Source organism: Colius striatus, chromosome 16, assembly GCF_028858725.1.
Source record: "Colius striatus isolate bColStr4 chromosome 16, bColStr4.1.hap1, whole genome shotgun sequence".
Taxonomy (NCBI): domain Eukaryota; kingdom Metazoa; phylum Chordata; class Aves; order Coliiformes; family Coliidae; genus Colius; species Colius striatus.
In genome coordinates this window covers 4,021,040-4,037,905 of record NC_084774.1, presented here as the reverse complement: position 1 = coordinate 4,037,905, position 16,866 = coordinate 4,021,040, and the positions used below count along the sequence as shown (strand labels likewise).

General features: G+C 51.9%; 1 protein-coding gene across 1 annotated transcript; it reads left to right on the top strand.

The window, feature by feature from the left end:
* Positions 1 to 3,012: 3,012 nt before the first annotated feature.
* Positions 3,013 to 12,753, top strand: EDEM2 (ER degradation enhancing alpha-mannosidase like protein 2). The gene is made up of 11 exons (XM_062009208.1): positions 3,013 to 3,190; positions 3,268 to 3,378; positions 3,485 to 3,524; positions 4,333 to 4,438; positions 5,646 to 5,771; positions 6,799 to 7,010; positions 8,137 to 8,278; positions 9,174 to 9,298; positions 9,957 to 10,101; positions 11,192 to 11,313; positions 12,112 to 12,753. Exons 1-11 carry the CDS (start codon positions 3,084 to 3,086, stop codon positions 12,601 to 12,603), a joined length of 1,728 nt encoding a protein of 575 aa, XP_061865192.1. The 5' UTR covers positions 3,013 to 3,083; the 3' UTR covers positions 12,604 to 12,753.
* The last annotated feature ends 4,113 nt before the right edge of the window (positions 12,754 to 16,866 follow it).

Genomic DNA, 16,866 nt, shown 5'->3' with positions numbered 1-16,866 from the left:
GATGCTAAATGTCAGAATGAGACCGTCAACTGTCGGTTTATTTGTCCCCCTTCCATTCCTGCGAGCAAGATGGCTTAGTTTTGATTTCCACATGCCAAAGCTTTGCCAGGCTGGTTTATCACTTCTCTGCTTCCTTCATGATCCTTCATCATCACTCTCTACAAGTCCCTAACAGGAGGCTGCAGTGAGGTGAGAGTCAGTCTCCTCTCTCCAGTAATGAATGACAGGACAAGAGGAAACAGCCTCAGGTTGCCCCAGGGGAGGTTGAGATTGGAGCTGAGGCAGAACTGTGTCCCTGAGAGGGGTGTCAGCCCCTGTGCCAGGCTGCCCAGGGAGCTGGGGGAGTGCCCAGCCCTGGAGGGATCCCAAAGCCGTGGAGCTGAAGTGCTGAGGGCCAGGGGTGAGTGGTGGGCTGGGCAGGGTGAGGGGAGAGCTGGGATTGCAGCAGCTTCCAAGGCTTTTCCAACCCAAATGATTTGGTGATTCTGCTCCAGCTGCCAGGGTCCCACCTCACTCCTCACCTTATGGGCACACACTGGGAGAAAGGGAAGGATTTACTGTGGATCACAGCCTAAAGGTGCAGGTGTAAAGAAAGCCCTGCTAGTCACTGTGACATTAAGATATAGGTTAAGCAGCAAGGTACTACCATCAGCATAATCATTGGGGCTGTATGTGAGCCACAAGACAGACACGTCCCAGGTGCCCATTCCTGTGGCCGTGGAGCCAGTCCTGCTCTGGCGGGGAGGGGGAATACGCCAGGATTTAACACACACTGCCAGGACAGGAGGGTGGCACTGTCACAGCTCCATGCACAGGCTTGAACGCTGCTCTGATGCCTCACATGAAATACACTGACAGCTGGATTTGAATTAGAGGGAGAAAGAGCATGAGTGCGTGTCATGGTTTAACTCTGTCCCAGCTGAAACCTGGACAGATGGTTTGCCAGGAGGAAGGCTTACAGACCAGGCATCTCCCAATTGCTTCACAAATATTCTGGGCCATTTGCAGCCTCACTTCCAGACAGGAATTGCACTGAAGTGGTGCCAAGAATCATCTCCCCTTCCCACATGGGACAAGCGCCTTCCCAGGCAGCTGACACCATGACTGGGAAAGAAAGTGTCATAAGAATTGTAGAATCGTTTTGGTTGGAGAAGACTCAGCTCTCCCCTCACCCTGCCCAGCCCAGCACTGACCCACAGCCCTCAGCACCTCAGCTCCAGGGCTTTGGGATCCCTCCAGGGCTGGGCACTCCCCCAGCTCCCTGGGCAGCCTGGCACAGGGGCTGACACCCCTCTCAGGGAAACAGTTCTGCCTCAGCTCCAGCCTCAGCCTCTCCTGGGGCAACCTGAGCCCTTGTCCTCTTGTCCTGTCATTCCTTACTAGGGAGCAGAGACCGACTCCCAGCTCACTCCAGACTCACGGAGTGTCAGAGAATGCTCCTGTCTGCCCTCAGCCTCCTCTTCTCCAGGCTGAACACCGCCATTCCCTCAGCCGCTCAAAACGCCACTTGTTATCTTTACATTCAGGTCTGAGGCTCCACCTGCAGCGCTCCCCCAGCGCCTTCCCACCCGCCCAGGAGCTTAGTTCCTGCCTCTGGGTGGCCTCTGAGGAGCTGCGCACGGCAACCCCTCACGCCTCGGCAGCAGCCGCGGGGCGCACGCGCCGCCCGCCCCTGCGCTGCCATTGGCTGGCGGGGGCGCGGGGCGGGGCCACTGAGGCGGGGGCGGGGCCGCTGAGGCGGGGGCGGGGCAGCTGAGGCGGGGCGGGGCAGCTGAGGCGGGGCGGGGCCGCTGAGGCGGGGCGGGGCAGCTGAGGCGGGGGCGGGGCCGCTGAGGCGGGGGCGGGGTCTCGGGGGCGGGGCCGCTGAGGCGGGGGCGGGGCCGCTGAGGCGGGGGCGGGGCAGCTGAGGCGTGGGGCGGGGCAGCTGAGGCGGGGGCGGGGCAGCTGAGGCGGGGGCGGGGCAGCTGAGGCGTGGGGCGGGGTCTCGGGGGCGGGGCCGCTGAGGCGGGGCGGGGCCGCTGAGGCGGGGGCGGGGCAGCTGAGGCGGGGGCGGGGCAGCTGAGGCGGGGGCGGGGCAGCTGAGGTGCGGGGCGGGGCCGCTGAGGTGCGGGGCGGGGCCGCTGAGGCGGGGCGGGGCCGCTGAGGCGGGGCGGGGCAGCTGAGGCGGGGCGGGGCCGCTGAGGCGGGGGCGGGGCAGCTGAGGCGGGGCGGGGCCGCTGAGGCGGGGGCGGGGCAGCTGAGGCGGGGGCGGGGCCGCTGAGGCGGGGGCGGGGCAGCTGAGGCGGGGCGGGGCCGCTGAGGCGGGGGCGGGGCAGCTGAGGCGGGGGCGGGGCCGCTGAGGCGGGGGCGGGGCCGCTGAGGCGGGGGCGGGGCAGCTGAGGCGGGGGCGGGGCAGCTGAGGCGGGGGCGGGGCCGCTGAGGTGCGGGGCGGGGCCGCTGAGGTGCGGGGCGGGGCCGCTGAGGCGGGGCGGGGCCGCTGAGGCGGGGCGGGGCAGCTGAGGCGGGGCGGGGCCGCTGAGGCGGGGCGGGGCCGCTGAGGCGGGGGCGGGGCCGCTGAGGCGGGGCGGGGCCGCTGAGGCGGGGCGGGGCCTCGGGGGCGGGGCCGCTGAGGCGGGGGCGGGGCCTCGGGGGCGGGGGCGGGGCCGCTGAGGCGGGGCGGGGCCGCTGAGGCGGGGGCGGGGCCGCTGAGGCGGGGGCGGGGCCGCTGAGGCGGGGCGGGGCCGCTGAGGCGGGGGCGGGGCCGCTGAGGCGGGGCGGGGCCGCTGAGGCGGGGGCGGGGCCTCGGGGGCGGGGCCGCTGAGGCGGGGGCGGGGCCTCGGGGGCGGGGGCGGGGCCGCTGAGGCGGGGCGGGGCCGCTGAGGCGGGGCGGGGCCGCTGAGGCGGGGCGGGGCGCTGAGGCGAGGGGCGGGGCCGCTGAGGCGGGGCGGGGCCGCTGAGGCGGGGCGGGGCCTCGGGGGCGGGGGCGGGGCCGCTGAGGCGGGGGCGGCGCGACCTGTGGGCTCCGGGCCCGGCCCATCGGCTGCTGCTGCGGCCTGTCGCCGCTCGGTGCAGCCCGGCCCGGCCCGGCTCGGCTCGACCCGGCCATGCTGCGCTGGCTCGGCTCCCTGCTGTGCCTCTGGGCGCTGCACTTCCCGGCGCAGCCGGCGGGCACCGCCGTGGCCGCTCGGGGCGTGGACATCGCTTCCTACCGGTGAGTGCGGGGTCGGGCGATGGGGCCGGACGGCGCCGAGCCAGGCTGGGGCTGAGCGGGCCGTGCTTGTGCCTCAGGGAGCGAGTACGCGCTATGTTCTACCACGCTTACGAGCACTACCTGGAGAGCGCCTTCCCTTACGATGAGCTGCGACCGCTGACGTGCGACGGGCAGGACACCTGGGGCAGGTAGGGGCCGGCCCGGGACTGGGCATCGCCGCGGGGCCGGGCTCGGGGCGCCCCGCCGCTGGGCGCTTCCCCGCCGGGCCTCACCTCGCTGCTCTCCTTCGCACAGCTTCTCCCTCACGCTGATCGACGCCTTGGACACGCTGCTGGTGAGTACGAGCGGCCCCGGGGCTGGGCCCGGTGCCTGTTCCGACTGCGACCCGCTCAAGGCCGCTGTCAGCCGCCTTCCTCACACCTGTTTTTTACGCGGTAGCGACAGACAGTCAGTTATTAATTGACGAAAGAGCTTTTACATTTCACTTTGCTCCTGTGCTTTGAGGCAGGAGGCTAGAGCTCCCTGTCCCAACACCTTCTAGCTCTGGAATAAACACCTGAAGTGTGTTAAGATAATGATTCCATAGAATGGTGGGAGTGGGAAGGGCCCTGCAGAGCTCACCCAGCCCCAGCCCCTGCTAAAGCAGCTTCTCCTCGATCAAGGGACACAGGAACGTGTCCAGGTGGGTTTGGAAACCCACTGAGAAGGAGCCTCCACACCCTCCTTGGCCAGCCTGGGCCAGGGCTCTCTCAGCACCAAAGGACTTTCTCCTTGTGTTCCAGTGGCACTGCTTGTGTTCCAACCTCTGATCCTGTCCTTGTCCTGTCACTGGGCACCACAGAAAAAAGTGTCACCTCATCCTCCTGATACCCACCCTTTAGGTACTTAAAAGTGCTGGTGAGGTCCCTGCCTTCTCCAGGCTGAACAGCCCCAGGTTCCACAGCCTTTCCTTATGAGAAAGAAGTTCAAGTCCCTTGTTTTGAGATGAGATGAAACTGGAAATTGCTTTTTTTAGTACAATTTGTAACTAACACTTTCATAAAACAGTAAAACAAAACTAGAGCTAGCCCCTCCCTTTGAATTGCACCTTTGTTTTCCTATGAGTTCTACACCTTGTTCTTTTTGTCCTGCCTCCCCTGCAGATCTTGGGCAATGTTTCTGAGTTTCAGCGAGTTGTCAATGTGCTGCAGGAAGGGGTGGACTTTGATATCGATGTCAATGCATCCGTCTTTGAAACTAACATTCGAGGTGAGGTGGGTTTTTCCGTGCTGTTTACGCTGCATTTCTTTGCTCTACCAATCTCTAAATTGTGCACAGAGGTAACACCGAGGTGCCAGGCAGAGTGGATTTGTAACAGGACACGTAAACAAAGAGTAAAATCCCAAACAAACGTCACTTCCTGCCTGTCTTTGCAGTCAGCTCTTTGCTTCCTGCCTCAGCACAAGCAGAAGGAGATGTGGCAGGTTCAGTATTCTGCTGCCAGGTTTTGAGCTGTGGAATAAACATCTTTTCCACTGAGACAGTACAAATTGTATACTGTCTTTTTTTAGCACACCCGTTTGGAATAGATGTTGTTAATGTCTTACTCTACTGTCATACAGTGAAACTTGCCCCCTTTTTTCCCCTTGAAAATCACAGCAGCCTTTGGAGTCCTGTGCTTCAGTGTGTGCTTCAGTGCCATGCAACTAAAACTCAGTGTCAGGGAATTAAACTGTTAGTTGTGCTTTTTTTGTTGTTCCTCCTCTCAGATATTGCTGAGGTGATTTTTTTTCAGCAGTGTGATTTCTCTGTGTTTGTGCTTGTTATGTGCCAGTAGACAAGCCTGTGAAAAGGGCTAATAACTGCCTGCCTCAGTCACACTGAAATCCTTGGCTCTAACCTAGGTATTTTTTCTCCAAGGACTTTTAGAAGGTAGACTGTATGACTTTACACAAACATAGTGTTGAGCTGTCTGGGAGAAATGAAACAAGAATTTGTCTTGTTGATGTTCATTCTCCAGTTAGATCTGTGATTGTCTCCAGGTATCGTAGGGCAAGTATCTGATGCTTCTAAAGTAATGAAAGAAATGTGTCTGGTGCCCAGTCCAAACAGGCAGGAAGAAACAAACCCCTCTTCAGTCATGTCATATTGAATCAGGCTGTTGAGGATAGAATCTAAAACAATATCACAGAAGCATTTCAGTTGGAAAAGACCTTTAAGATCAAGTCCAACCCTTCTCCTCACCCTGCCAAGCCCACCACTAACCCATGCCTCTCAGCACCTCATCTGTGTTCCTTTTCAATATCTCCAGGGATGGAGACTTTCCCACCTCCCTGGGTATCCTCTTCCACTACTTTTCTTCTTCCATCTCACTTTTCTCCATAAATGCTGCCTCTGCATCAGGATGGATACAGCTGGTATTAGGTTGCATTGGTCCCCACATTCCTTAATGGGATTCTTGCTGTGCATCTTCCAGTGGTGGGTGGTCTCCTGTCAGCTCACCTGCTGTCGAAGAAGGCTGGTGTGGAGGTGGAAGCAGGCTGGCCATGCTCTGGGCCTCTCCTCAGGATGGCAGAGGAAGCGGCTCGCAAACTCCTGCCAGGTGAGAACTGGTCTGGATTGTGGCACTGTGCTTCAGGAGGTGGCTGGGTGGTGTGCTTGGGGAAGATGGCATGGCTTGATGTGTGACCTCGTGGAATCATTATGGCTGGAAAAGACCTTTATGATCATCGAATCCAAGCCCTCCCCTCACACTGCCAAGCCCATCACTAAACTAACCCATGGCTCAGCACCTCAGCTCTGTGTTATCTCCAGGGATGGGCACTCCCCACCTCCCTGGGCAGCCCATTCCAATGCTGAGCCACCCTCTTGGTGAAAAAGTTCTTTCCCGTCTCCAGGCTAAACCTCCCCAACTTGAGCCCATTTCCTCTTGTCCTATCACTCATTACTGGAGAAAAGAGATCAACCCCCAACTTCAGGGAGCTGTGGAGATGTCATAAACCAGTCCTGCGTTTGCAGGGCTCAAAGCAAGTTTAGCTTGTGGGGAAAATGTTGTGAAGGGCATGATACCAGTTATGTACGTGCATTCCAAGTGTTGCATGTGCTTAACACAGTAGTTTCTTTGTTGCTTGCTGGGGGAAAATCTATTTAATAGAAATAATAAATAAAGGCTGTGAAACAGCAGCTTGGGAAGACAAGAAGGTGCAGCCTTATCTCCCCCTCTGTGTGCTGCTGCTGGGGTGTGTGCCCCCATAGCATGGTACTGCTGCATTGTGTGGTGTGCACTCACTGAGAACTACAGCTACAAGCTCAGTCTTTGTGCTCTGCTCTCCAGTGTGTGGAGTTCTATTTTTAATACCCTGCTTGTTCTGTAAAAGACAAAACCACCCCAAAACAAAAGGGTGCAGTCTGCTGCTCTGGGCAAGCTGGCAGACATCTGCAGAACCTTCCAAGGAGTGTGTGGGGTACTCTCTGCCTTTCCTAGGATCACAGGCTAGTTCTCACTTCCCTCTTTGCAGTTACTGCAATTGTTCCAGTCCCTCTTCTTGCCTGTGTGTAGTGGAATGTGAGGCCGAGGTTTGCTTGGCAGTCTGTGACCACTCATGTGAACCAAACCCCCTCTGTTTCAGCTTTTGAGACCCCAACAGGGATGCCATATGGAACAGTGAACTTGCTGCATGGAGTAAATCCCGGGGAGACCCCAGTTACCTGTACTGCTGGAATTGGTACCTTTATAGTGGAATTTGCCACTTTAAGCCACCTTACTGGTGACCCAGTGTTTGAGGATGTTGCCAGGAAGGCTTTGAAGGCACTGTGGAAAAATCGCTCAGATATTGGGCTGGTGAGTAAGGAATGGACTTTGGATTTGCTGCCTTGCTTTTTGTATAGTTTCTGGGTGCAAATCTGAGTGTAAAAAGCCTAAACAGAGAGGGGATAGAAGCAGATAAATAAGCACAGTGTTAATAACTGGGCTGGAGTTGTGTGTTTCACATTGTTGCTGAGCACCTGCAGCATCCACATCTCTGTCTTAGCAGTGCCACCCAACACGATGCCATTGTTCTGATCCCTAACAGATGTGACTGGGAGACAAATGCCTTCTACTGGGGATTGCAGTTTTTGTAACAGCAGCTGTAACAGATTAAATAAAAGATCTGTCTGATGCCTGGTGTGACAGCAGCCTGTGGAAGAGCATGAGTGCAGGAAGTGCAACCAGCTACCCCCAGCCTCTACAGCTTTGGCATTTAGGGAATATCTAGAATTAGAAACATCTTTGTGTTCACTCTCTCCTGCTCATTTTTAGTTCAGTTAATTTCTATAGCTGCTTTTGGAATCTTATGTAAGCTCTCACACTTGCATATGTGAAGTGTAACAGATTTATTCACATGCTCTTTTCCTTTTGTTTGCTTTGTGATCTGTTTTTGTGTGTATGTTTGTTTATGCTCCTAATCCTTGTTCAAGAAAGAAACTGAATTGCTGGATATGTTATATTCTCCATCATCTGGGTCTAGGCTGAAGAGCCCCAAGTTTGAAGGAGTTATTTAAATATTAGTGTGGTAGCTCTTGTGCCTTTGACAGCCCTTTGACAGCCTTGGCTTCCATCCCTGTGTCTGTACCTCTTCATCTTCCTCTGCTCTTCTGGAGCATGTGAATTGGGAGCAGACAGGTCATGTTGAAGTTGTGCATTTTTACAGTAGCATCATGGTGGTTTGTTTTGGCCAGTGCAGTGTTTATATTGAAAACAAAAGTCCAAAGTTACGTTTTCTACAGTCTGTACTTCTCTGATATTGGTAAATGGAGAAAATGCTGGTTGGTGTGGCCATTGAGAAGCTGTGACACAGATGGGCTGGAAGAGGGTCAAGGTTTTCTGGTCTGGTGATGTTGTGGGGACTTTTTTGAAATGATAATTTAGTAGATTGGCTTCATTTCCATTTTAACTTCCCTTTTCCTCCTCTCTTCACTTCCTCCAGGTTGGCAACCACATTGATGTGATCACTGCCAAATGGGTGGCCCAAGATGCTGGCATTGGGGCTGGAGTGGACTCCTACTTTGAATACCTCGTTAAAGGAGCCATTCTCCTGCAGGACAAGGAGCTGATGTCCATGTTTTTAGGTGAGCAGTTTGTTTTCTGTGTGAAGGGGAGGCCCCCCTTGACTGCACCTGTGAAAACTTGACATGTGGGACTCTGGAAGAAGGTGATGAAGGATTTAACAGGGCACATTTGAGACTGCTCCTGAAGCGTTTGTTGTAATACTTCTGAACAATGTGTTACCAAAGTGAGCATCCTGCAGTCGTTCATTTATCATAGAATCATTTCAGCTGGAAGAGACCTTTAAGATCACTGAGTGCAGCCTTTCTCCCAGCCCTGTCACCCACCAGCCCATTGCCCTCAGTGCAACACCCACCCAGCTCTGAAACCCCTCCAGGGACGGTGACTCCAACACCTCCCTGGGCAGCCCCTTCCAATGCCTGACAGCCCTGGCAGCAAAGAAATTGCTCCTCACATCCAGCCTGAACCTCCTCTGGCACAATTTGAGGCCATTTCCTCTTGTTCTATTGCTTGTTACTAGTGAGAACAGACTGATCCCCACCTCACTACAGCTTCCTTTCAGGTAGTTGTAGAGAGTGAGAAGGTCTCCCCTGAGCCTTCTTTTCTCCAGGCTCAACAGCCCCAGATCCCTCAGCCCTTTCTCAGATGAGACGTGCTCCAAATCCTTTCCTAGCTTAGCAGCCCAGCTCTGGATCCTCTCCAGCACCTCCATGTCCTTCTTGTAGAGAGGGGGCCAAAAATGGACACAGTATTGGAGGTGCAGCCTCACCAAAGCCAAGTACAGAGGAATGATCAGCTCCCTGCTCCTGCTGACAGCACTGTTCCTGACACAGGCCAGGATGCCCTTGACTTTCTTGGCCACCTGGACACGTAACTCAAGGGACAAAGGGGCCTCTCCCATTCTTAATAAAAGAGAATTCTTTGTTGAATTACCTACCCATCTGTTTTGCTTTATAGAATATAACAAAGCCATCAAAAATTACACGAAATTTGATGACTGGTACCTCTGGGTTCAGATGTACAAAGGAACAGTGTCCATGCCTGTTTTTCAGTCCCTGGAGGCCTACTGGCCAGGCCTGCAGGTAAGAGCTCTCATACCAGTAACACATGGTGATTTTTATTCATCTGTCTTGGGTCAGTCTTTAATGTCTAAGTTACAAATATAATCCTGATCTGTGCTCATTTAAAAGTCTAGTTTGTTCTCTGGTGAAATGTACAGTAGCCTGAACCTGTAGAAGAGCAGATGTTGACTTTATGGTCTATAAAAGTATCTCCTGTTAAGCATGAGAGGAGAGCAGTTTTGTTGTAGCACACTCCATGGATAGTGAGCTCGTAATCCAATGGGAACCTAATGCAAAAGAGAATCCCACCTCTTTGCCACCACCTCAGAAATACTTGATTTGTGGGAATACTTTCCCGTTGAGAGGTTTGCTTTCTCATCAGTACTTAGGTTTGCTTATCCTCTCTGAAAGAGACTGGGTGCTGTGATGGACTCAAATGTTGGCTGAAGAAACCCAGCCTTCAGTCAGCTAAAAATGGAGGAGACTTTGTATTATTTAGGTGTGTGGATTGTGATCCAGCAGAAGAGCAGCATTTATCTCCACGGTTCTGCCTCTTCTTAAAGCATCATGCTTAAATATTACATTCAGACCTGCTGAACAAGCATGGTTGTCACTGTTTTGCTTTGACAACTTCTTCACCCAGATATTGCCTTGCTTCATTGTTTCCTTTCTCTCTCAGAGCTTAATTGGGGATATAGATAATGCCATGAGAACCTTCCTCAACTATTACACTGTCTGGAAGCAGTTTGGTGGGCTCCCTGAGTTCTACAACATTCCCCAGGGCTATACAGTGGACAAGAGAGAAGGGTATCCACTCAGGCCTGGTAAGCAGAAGTAAAATGCAAAGGATCATGGAGTCCTGCTTTTTTATTTCTGGTGGTTAGATCAACTGTTAGCAACACCTGCCCTGTAAGAGTTCCTCTTCAGGTTTGCTTTGACTTTTAGTTCCTGCATATGTGTGATCAGTAATTTCCATAGTTGAAGCTGCACTTTTTGCTGTCTGCTCACAGAGGCCTTTTAAAGGAAGCAAATCCTGGTGTGGGGGTATAAAGGGGGAGTGTGGGATTTGAAGTGTTAGTCTGTCTGACTTGCAATGTTTTAAAGTCCTGCAGAATGTTAATGTGATGGCCTCTGTCCTTTAAATTCAGGAAGTGAAAGTGAGTAGGAATACACCTTTCTGGTTCTGCTGAGTTCCTGAAAGGAACTCACTCTAATCACACTAAAACTCCACAGGTGAGAGGGATTCTCTGTTGTCTGTGACATTGCAATGAAACAGTCTGTCTGGTTTTCTTCTTTACAGTTCTGACTCCAAAGTATCACACCTGATTTTGTAACTGAGAATAATCAATTTCCTTTTGGTCTTGAGTGTTCAGGTGATACCCATGTTGGACAATTCTACCAAAAGATACTCATCAGCCTTAACTGTCAAATGTATGACAGCATCCCAAAAGATCCTCTTCTTCAGGAAGTAAACACAGCACAGTGCACATGTCTGTCTTGAGTATTTCTGTTGTCTCTATTTTCCTGGTGTTTCAGAGGGTTCTGGTGGTGTTTGACAAACGCATTTTGGGTGTCGAATTTCTTGTTTGTAATCCTTTCTAGAAGTATCTTCTTCGACAGCTGAGCTTTAATCCTTTTCTCTCTTGCTCTTCTGACACATTCAGGGAGTGGGAGGGGAGCATTATTCACTCTTACCTGAGCTGATGCAATCTAATTAGAGTGGATTTCTTTGTAAAACATCTTTGGGAAGAGCAGGCATCTGTGCTTTGAGCCAGAGGAGATACAAGGCAAGCTAGACAGTTTGCCTCATGATCCTGAAGTAGTATTTTTAAATCAGTTTAAGGAATAGCTTGTCTTCCCTGTGTACCTGGTTTGGTAATCTTTATGCTTGGAACTGTGTGGGGTTTTTTGCAGAGCTGATTGAGAGTGCCATGTATCTGTACCGTGCTACGAGGGATCCCACACTGCTGGAACTGGGAAGAGACGCCGTGGAGTCAATCGAGAAAATCAGCAGGGTGGACTGTGGATTTGCAACTGTAAGTGCCCAATCAACTGCAAAGACAGTTAAATAGCTGCTAAAAATGAGCTTTTAAGAACATCTCATGAATCATGCTTTGCCATGGAGTCCAGGGATCACTTTCATTGAACTGTAACTTCTTTTTCAAGTAAACACCTCATGTTTGAAGCTGATCTGGTAACTGCTGCTTATGTTCCTGCTAGTACCTTCCCTCACAGCCTGAACAGTGGGCTAAATTCTGTCATGAGCTTGTTGCCTCAGAGCCAAATACATAGGAAAGCATCAGAAGCTTCTTCTGTCTCCTGTATCTTGTAGCTACCAGGTGTCCCAGCTCAGCAGGAAGGCTCACCTGCAGGCTCGCTGCCTGCCAGTTGTACAATGCTGCTTTCCTGCTAAGCCTCGAAAAGCTGAGAACTGCAGTGATTTTCTTTAAAGTCCCTTAGTACATTTGGAATCTTCTATTATCAAGCTCTGTTTTACAAAAAAAACCTCCTTATAAATGTTGGGAATTCTGCCTTGTGATTTGGGAAGTAGGTAAAAGCCTTGTGGGGAAATGATCATAGACAGGAAGCTTATTTGCTCCTTAGGAAGTACATTTCTCCTAATTGTTAGTTTCCTGTTCCTTATCTCTAGACTTTAATTCAAAACATCTGGAACCTTGTTGATGTATTTGCATCCAGCTGTTTAAAGCAGAGTGAATTGATGGCACACTGTGCTGTTGAACTGAAATGGATTGCAAGCTGGGTTGATTTTTTCCCCAAGTTCCTAACTAAGTGAATTGGATATAAGTAACCCACTGCTTTTTCTTCTCTTATAGATCAAAGACTTGAGAGATCACAGGCTGGATAATCGTATGGAATCCTTCTTTTTGGCTGAAACAGTAAAATATTTGTACCTGCTGTTTGACCCAGACAACTTTATCCACAATGATGGCTCAGCCTTTGATGTGGTGGTTACACCCTACGGGGAGTGTGTCTTGAATGCTGGTGGGTACATCTTCAACACCGAAGCTCATCCCATAGACCCTGCTGCTCTGCACTGCTGCAGGAAGCGGAAGGAGGAGCAGTGGGAGGTGGAAGACTTGATGAGGGAATTTTACTCACTGAAGAAAACCAAGAAATTCACTTTCAAAACAGCATCTAACCATGGTGAAGGGGAAAGTGCAAGAGATCCTGAAGATGCCTCTTCAGAGAAAGGTGGAGAGAAGAAGAACTCTAAGAAGAGCTCACACTCCCTCCTGAGTTGCCCCAGTCAATCCTTTAACTCTAAACTTGCAGTACTGGGACAAGTCTTCCTAGATAACACCTGATTCTACTTTCATTATCAGTTTAAATTATTGATTTAGACTCTGGGAATATATTTTTATAGTTTGATAATGGAAAGTGTCCTCCATCACAATGAGTTGTATTGTGGAGTGAAACAGCTCCCCATTAAATTCTGCTACTGCTGGTTCATAAAATGTGATTCAGGTATCAGCTGCTCAAGCTCTGAGGTTGCTGCTCTCAAACCAATTGGTTGCCTGAACAGCAAACAGGTGTTCAGAATGAGAAATCTACAGGTTAGAAGTACCTTGGTTATTTCTTGTGTGTTTTGAAGCTTCACAGGCTTATGCAGAGCCCACAGCTTACTTTGCTCTATAAAAACGAGCCTGAGCAGCTCCCTGTCATCATTACTAGATGTAGTTTCACCCTAAGCCTACCATTCTCCTCTGCAATGGGCTCCACCTCTATCTTTGGCCTCTTCAGGAACATGTGGTTTGCCTTAAAGATTGATGACTAGTGGAGAAAAGCTGTTGATTATGGAGTGGAGGCTGAAGTTTATCAGTCTGGCATGTCTGTTGAGCATGAAGGATAGTGTGGAGGGAGGAGAGCACTTGTGACAGAAAATTACTTGGTTCCTCTGATGTAGAAGGAGTGTGGGTCAGTGCCACCTGCCTGAAACTGGTTTAGTAAGCATCCAGGTAATGTCATCTGCAAACCGAGGTGGAGTGTGGACTAGCAAGGGTTTAATTTACTCTGCAGCAGAGCTTGCTTGCTTCTTACAGATTCTAACATGCTTTTCCTATGAAATTTCCCCATTTCCTTCCTCTTTTCAACTTCCCTTTGGGGCCTCACTTGTGTAACTGCATCAGTCACCTCAGTGGGTGAAGCTGGCCTCAGAGTGGACCAACTGTACGTGTAGCTGGTAAGAGCAGGATGGAAGGGGACGTGATTCAGACTGAAATGCAATTCTCCCTTGCTGCAGGAGGCAGCTGAACAAATGTCAATGAGCTGCTCCCTGCTGAAGCAGCAAGAGCTGCTGGGACCCTTCCTCTCAGGCTGCATTTTTGGCTGTTTTTTCTCTTAAGAGGTGAAAGGCCTGAAACCTCTTGGTGTTCAGCTGACTTGGCACATCCAAGTCTTTACATGTGTTGTTAGTCTCTCTTTGACAGGTGCATGAAATAATCAGGAGAGAAACCAGTGGTGTTACAAAGTTTTTAAAGTAAAAGGAGGTCAGGGCAGGAAAAAATATGGGCTTTTTTTCAAGCCTGCAGGGAGCTGAGGAGTGTGGAGTGAACACAAAGAACTATCATCATCTGAGTGGGTTGGAGATACAGGACCAATCCATCCATGTGGCCAGTGACATGCTGAAATGCCTGGATCAATGCCCAGTCTTTGCTGGGGTGGGGTTGCTTTGAGAAGCTACTGGGTTTGCCTCAATCTGTATCAGTGCTATAAAGTTACATAAGTTCTGCCCTTCAGAATGGGAATCCTGGTGCAGTTGTGGGTAAAGTACAGTGAGAGATACTTGCAGCTTTGGACAAACAGCCATCTTGGAAGGATGGGTGACCTGTACAGGCCCTTCTGGTTCTGTGATGGGCCAGCTGCTGTTCTAGAAATAGTGCTGCAGGGGAAGTACTGAGAGAGAAGTGCCTGAAAACCAAGGCAGTGTTAGAGATGAAGCTCACAGTTACAAGGACTGGCTAGCAAAAGGTGACTTTTTCTTTTCCAACTATCTGTATCTCACATGCTTTTTGTTGTCTGATCTGTACAAAAAAATGCAGGCCTTCTCCAGTGGCTTCACTCCATGCTTGGTCCTGATTCTCTCCAGGCATTGCCCTGCCCATGAAGGAGAGGAATGTGAAAGAGTTGTGAAAGGGGTAGTAGCCTTAGGAGGTGTAAGATCTTTCCTCAGTACAGTTGAAGCTGAAAGTACTCATCTGTCCACAGCTACTGTTTTACTGTGAGTAATTAGATGGATCTTAATTCATGTAGCAGGATTGATGAGTCACAGTAACACAAGACAGCCTTAATTTTGGCCTGTTCCAGTATTTGAGAGCAAGTGCCATCTTACTGAGACTTTCCTTTAACAAAAACAACTGGTATTATTTCTTAGGATCCTTAGTGAGCCTTTTGTTTAAACAGAAAACTGTATGGCTTGGCTTGGCTGCTGGAGGGCAGAGAGCATGCTGGAGCCTCAGTGGCACCATGTACAAGTTGTGCTGTTCCATAGGCAACGTGGTGTACAGATGGTTGAGAACTTCTCTAAGGGATGGTGGGATGAAATCCTCAGTGGCTGGCTGTCCCAGGAGAGATCAGATTCCAGGGACAACATGAGAGGCTCTGCTGTTAGTGAGAACTTGAGGAATTCAAAATTACTATCACAAGTGAAAAAAGCCTCTAGAACTTATGGTCTCCTGCTGCCTCTTGCCAGGGGCCTCACGATGGAGGATGTCTGTGGGGAGAGATGGCAGGTCTATTTTGGCATACTCCAGCTGGAGGGAGAGCTTCTATCAAGCAATATGGCGAGGGCTTGGTTGTGGTAACAGAACATAGAAGAGTTTTGTCAGGAATCCAACATGAGATGTGTGTGAAACACAGAAGGGGGGGTAGTGGCAGTTCTGGATGGCTTCCCAGCAAGGCAGGTCAGCACTCAGGGTCCCTCCTACAGCCCGTGCTCGTGGCATCCATCAAAGGCTGGAAGCAAAATGGCTTTTGGGTGAGTGGTGAGAGAGCACAGAAACCAAATTTAGCATTTGCTGTTGATACTGTACTTGGTGGTTGGGGTTTTTTTCTCCTCTCTTTTCTCAGCCTGCAAACTTCAAGGCAGATTTTCTGAGGTGTTTCAGAAGTGGATTTGGCTGTGGACTGATGAGAGGTCAGACAAGCACCTTGTGAAAGGTTATCTTAATGGGGCTGAAAATGGAGATGTACAGAGGGAAACCCCAGGAGAGGGGACAGAGCAGCCCTTTGTGTCTGGGGCACTGTGACCATGCAAGTGAAGAGATTGCCATGTCTGCAGTTCTTCAAAGGCAGTGCTTTGGGGCTGTGTGTGAACAGGCATTCCACTGAGCAGCAAGGCATCCACTAGCAGATGTTGCTTTTTTACAAATGCAACTGTGCTCATCAGACCCAGGCAGTGTTTCTGGGGGTTAGAGGTGCTATAAGGTGTGATGCTGTAACACTCCAAATGCATCCCCTGGCTGCCATCACAGCACTGGGCAGTGCTGTTAAGCATCACAGTGATCCCTAGTGTACTTTTTGCTTTCTGTTGTTCCTTGTACAACAAAAGGAAGTTAAAATGGAATATAAACTGAGGCCTGCCTTTGAAGCAGCCTTGATTTTGGGCCCCTGTGCTCCATACTGCATTTCTTGCTGTCTCACTGAGCTGGGCTGCTCTGTGGGGCAGGCAGGAGCAGCTCCAGGCCCCTGGAGAGGCAGCAGCGAGAGAGAGGAGGGCAGCCACTGGTGAGAGTCACATCTGTGGCCTGGAAGTTAGTTAAGAAGTTGCTTCCAAGTGTTTGCCTGCAAAACCTGTCCTGTCTCCTCTTGATGTTTTTGGTTGTTTTTTCAGAGAATCATTTGGGTTGGAGAAGCCCTTGAAGCTCCTGGAGTCCCAGCCCTGCCCTCCCACTGCCAAGCCCACCATTAACCCATGGCCCTCAGCACCTCAGCTGATCTGGAGGAGTCCCTTCCCTCTAGCATCCGTCTCCTTTTTACTTTTGCATTCAGCCTAAAATGCCTTTATTGCTGCTACACAAAGTGTGTCACAGAAGTATAACACATGTTAAAGCAATCAAGTTAACAACCCTGATGGCTGCCCTCTGTCATTGAATCATTTGGGTTGTTAAATCCCTGGAAGCTGCTGCAGTCCCAGCCCTCCCCTCACCCTGCCCAGCCCAGCACTGACCCACAGCCCTCAGCACCTCAGCTCCACGGCTTTGGGATCCCTCCAGGGCTGGGCACTGCCCCAGCTCCCTGGGCAGCCTGGCACAGGGGCTGACACCCCTCTCAGGGAAGCAGCTCTGCCTCAGCTCCAACCTCAGCCTCCCCTGGGGCAACCTGAGCTCTTGTCCTGTCAGGGGGGAGCAGAGAGCGGCCCCCAGCTCCCTCCGATGACCGCAGCGGCCGCGGCCAGCGCGGGCTGTCCCGCCGCGCTCCGCGGGAGGGCGCAGCAGCGCCGCGCATGCGCAGCAGCGGCGCAGCCCGGCAGTTGCGGTGCGCAGGGGGCCCGCGCGGGGGCGCTGCGGGGCGGGCCGCGCGCCGCTCCGTACAAAGCGGCGGGGGAGGGGGCGCTTCCTGTTTGTGTCCGG

What these genes read in the sequence shown, in the direction of transcription:
- EDEM2 (XM_062009208.1), top strand. Translation starts at nt 3,084, where the DNA reads ATGCTGCGCTGGCTCGGCTCCCTGCTGTGCCTCTGGGCGCTGCACTTC. An exon ending in GTGGACATCGCTTCCTACCG is followed by an intron (nt 3,191 to 3,267) that starts GTGAGTGCGGGG and finishes CTTGTGCCTCAG; the next exon opens with GGAGCGAGTACGCGCTATGT. An exon ending in GCTGATGTCCATGTTTTTAG is followed by an intron (nt 8,279 to 9,173) that starts GTGAGCAGTTTG and finishes TTTGCTTTATAG; the next exon opens with AATATAACAAAGCCATCAAA.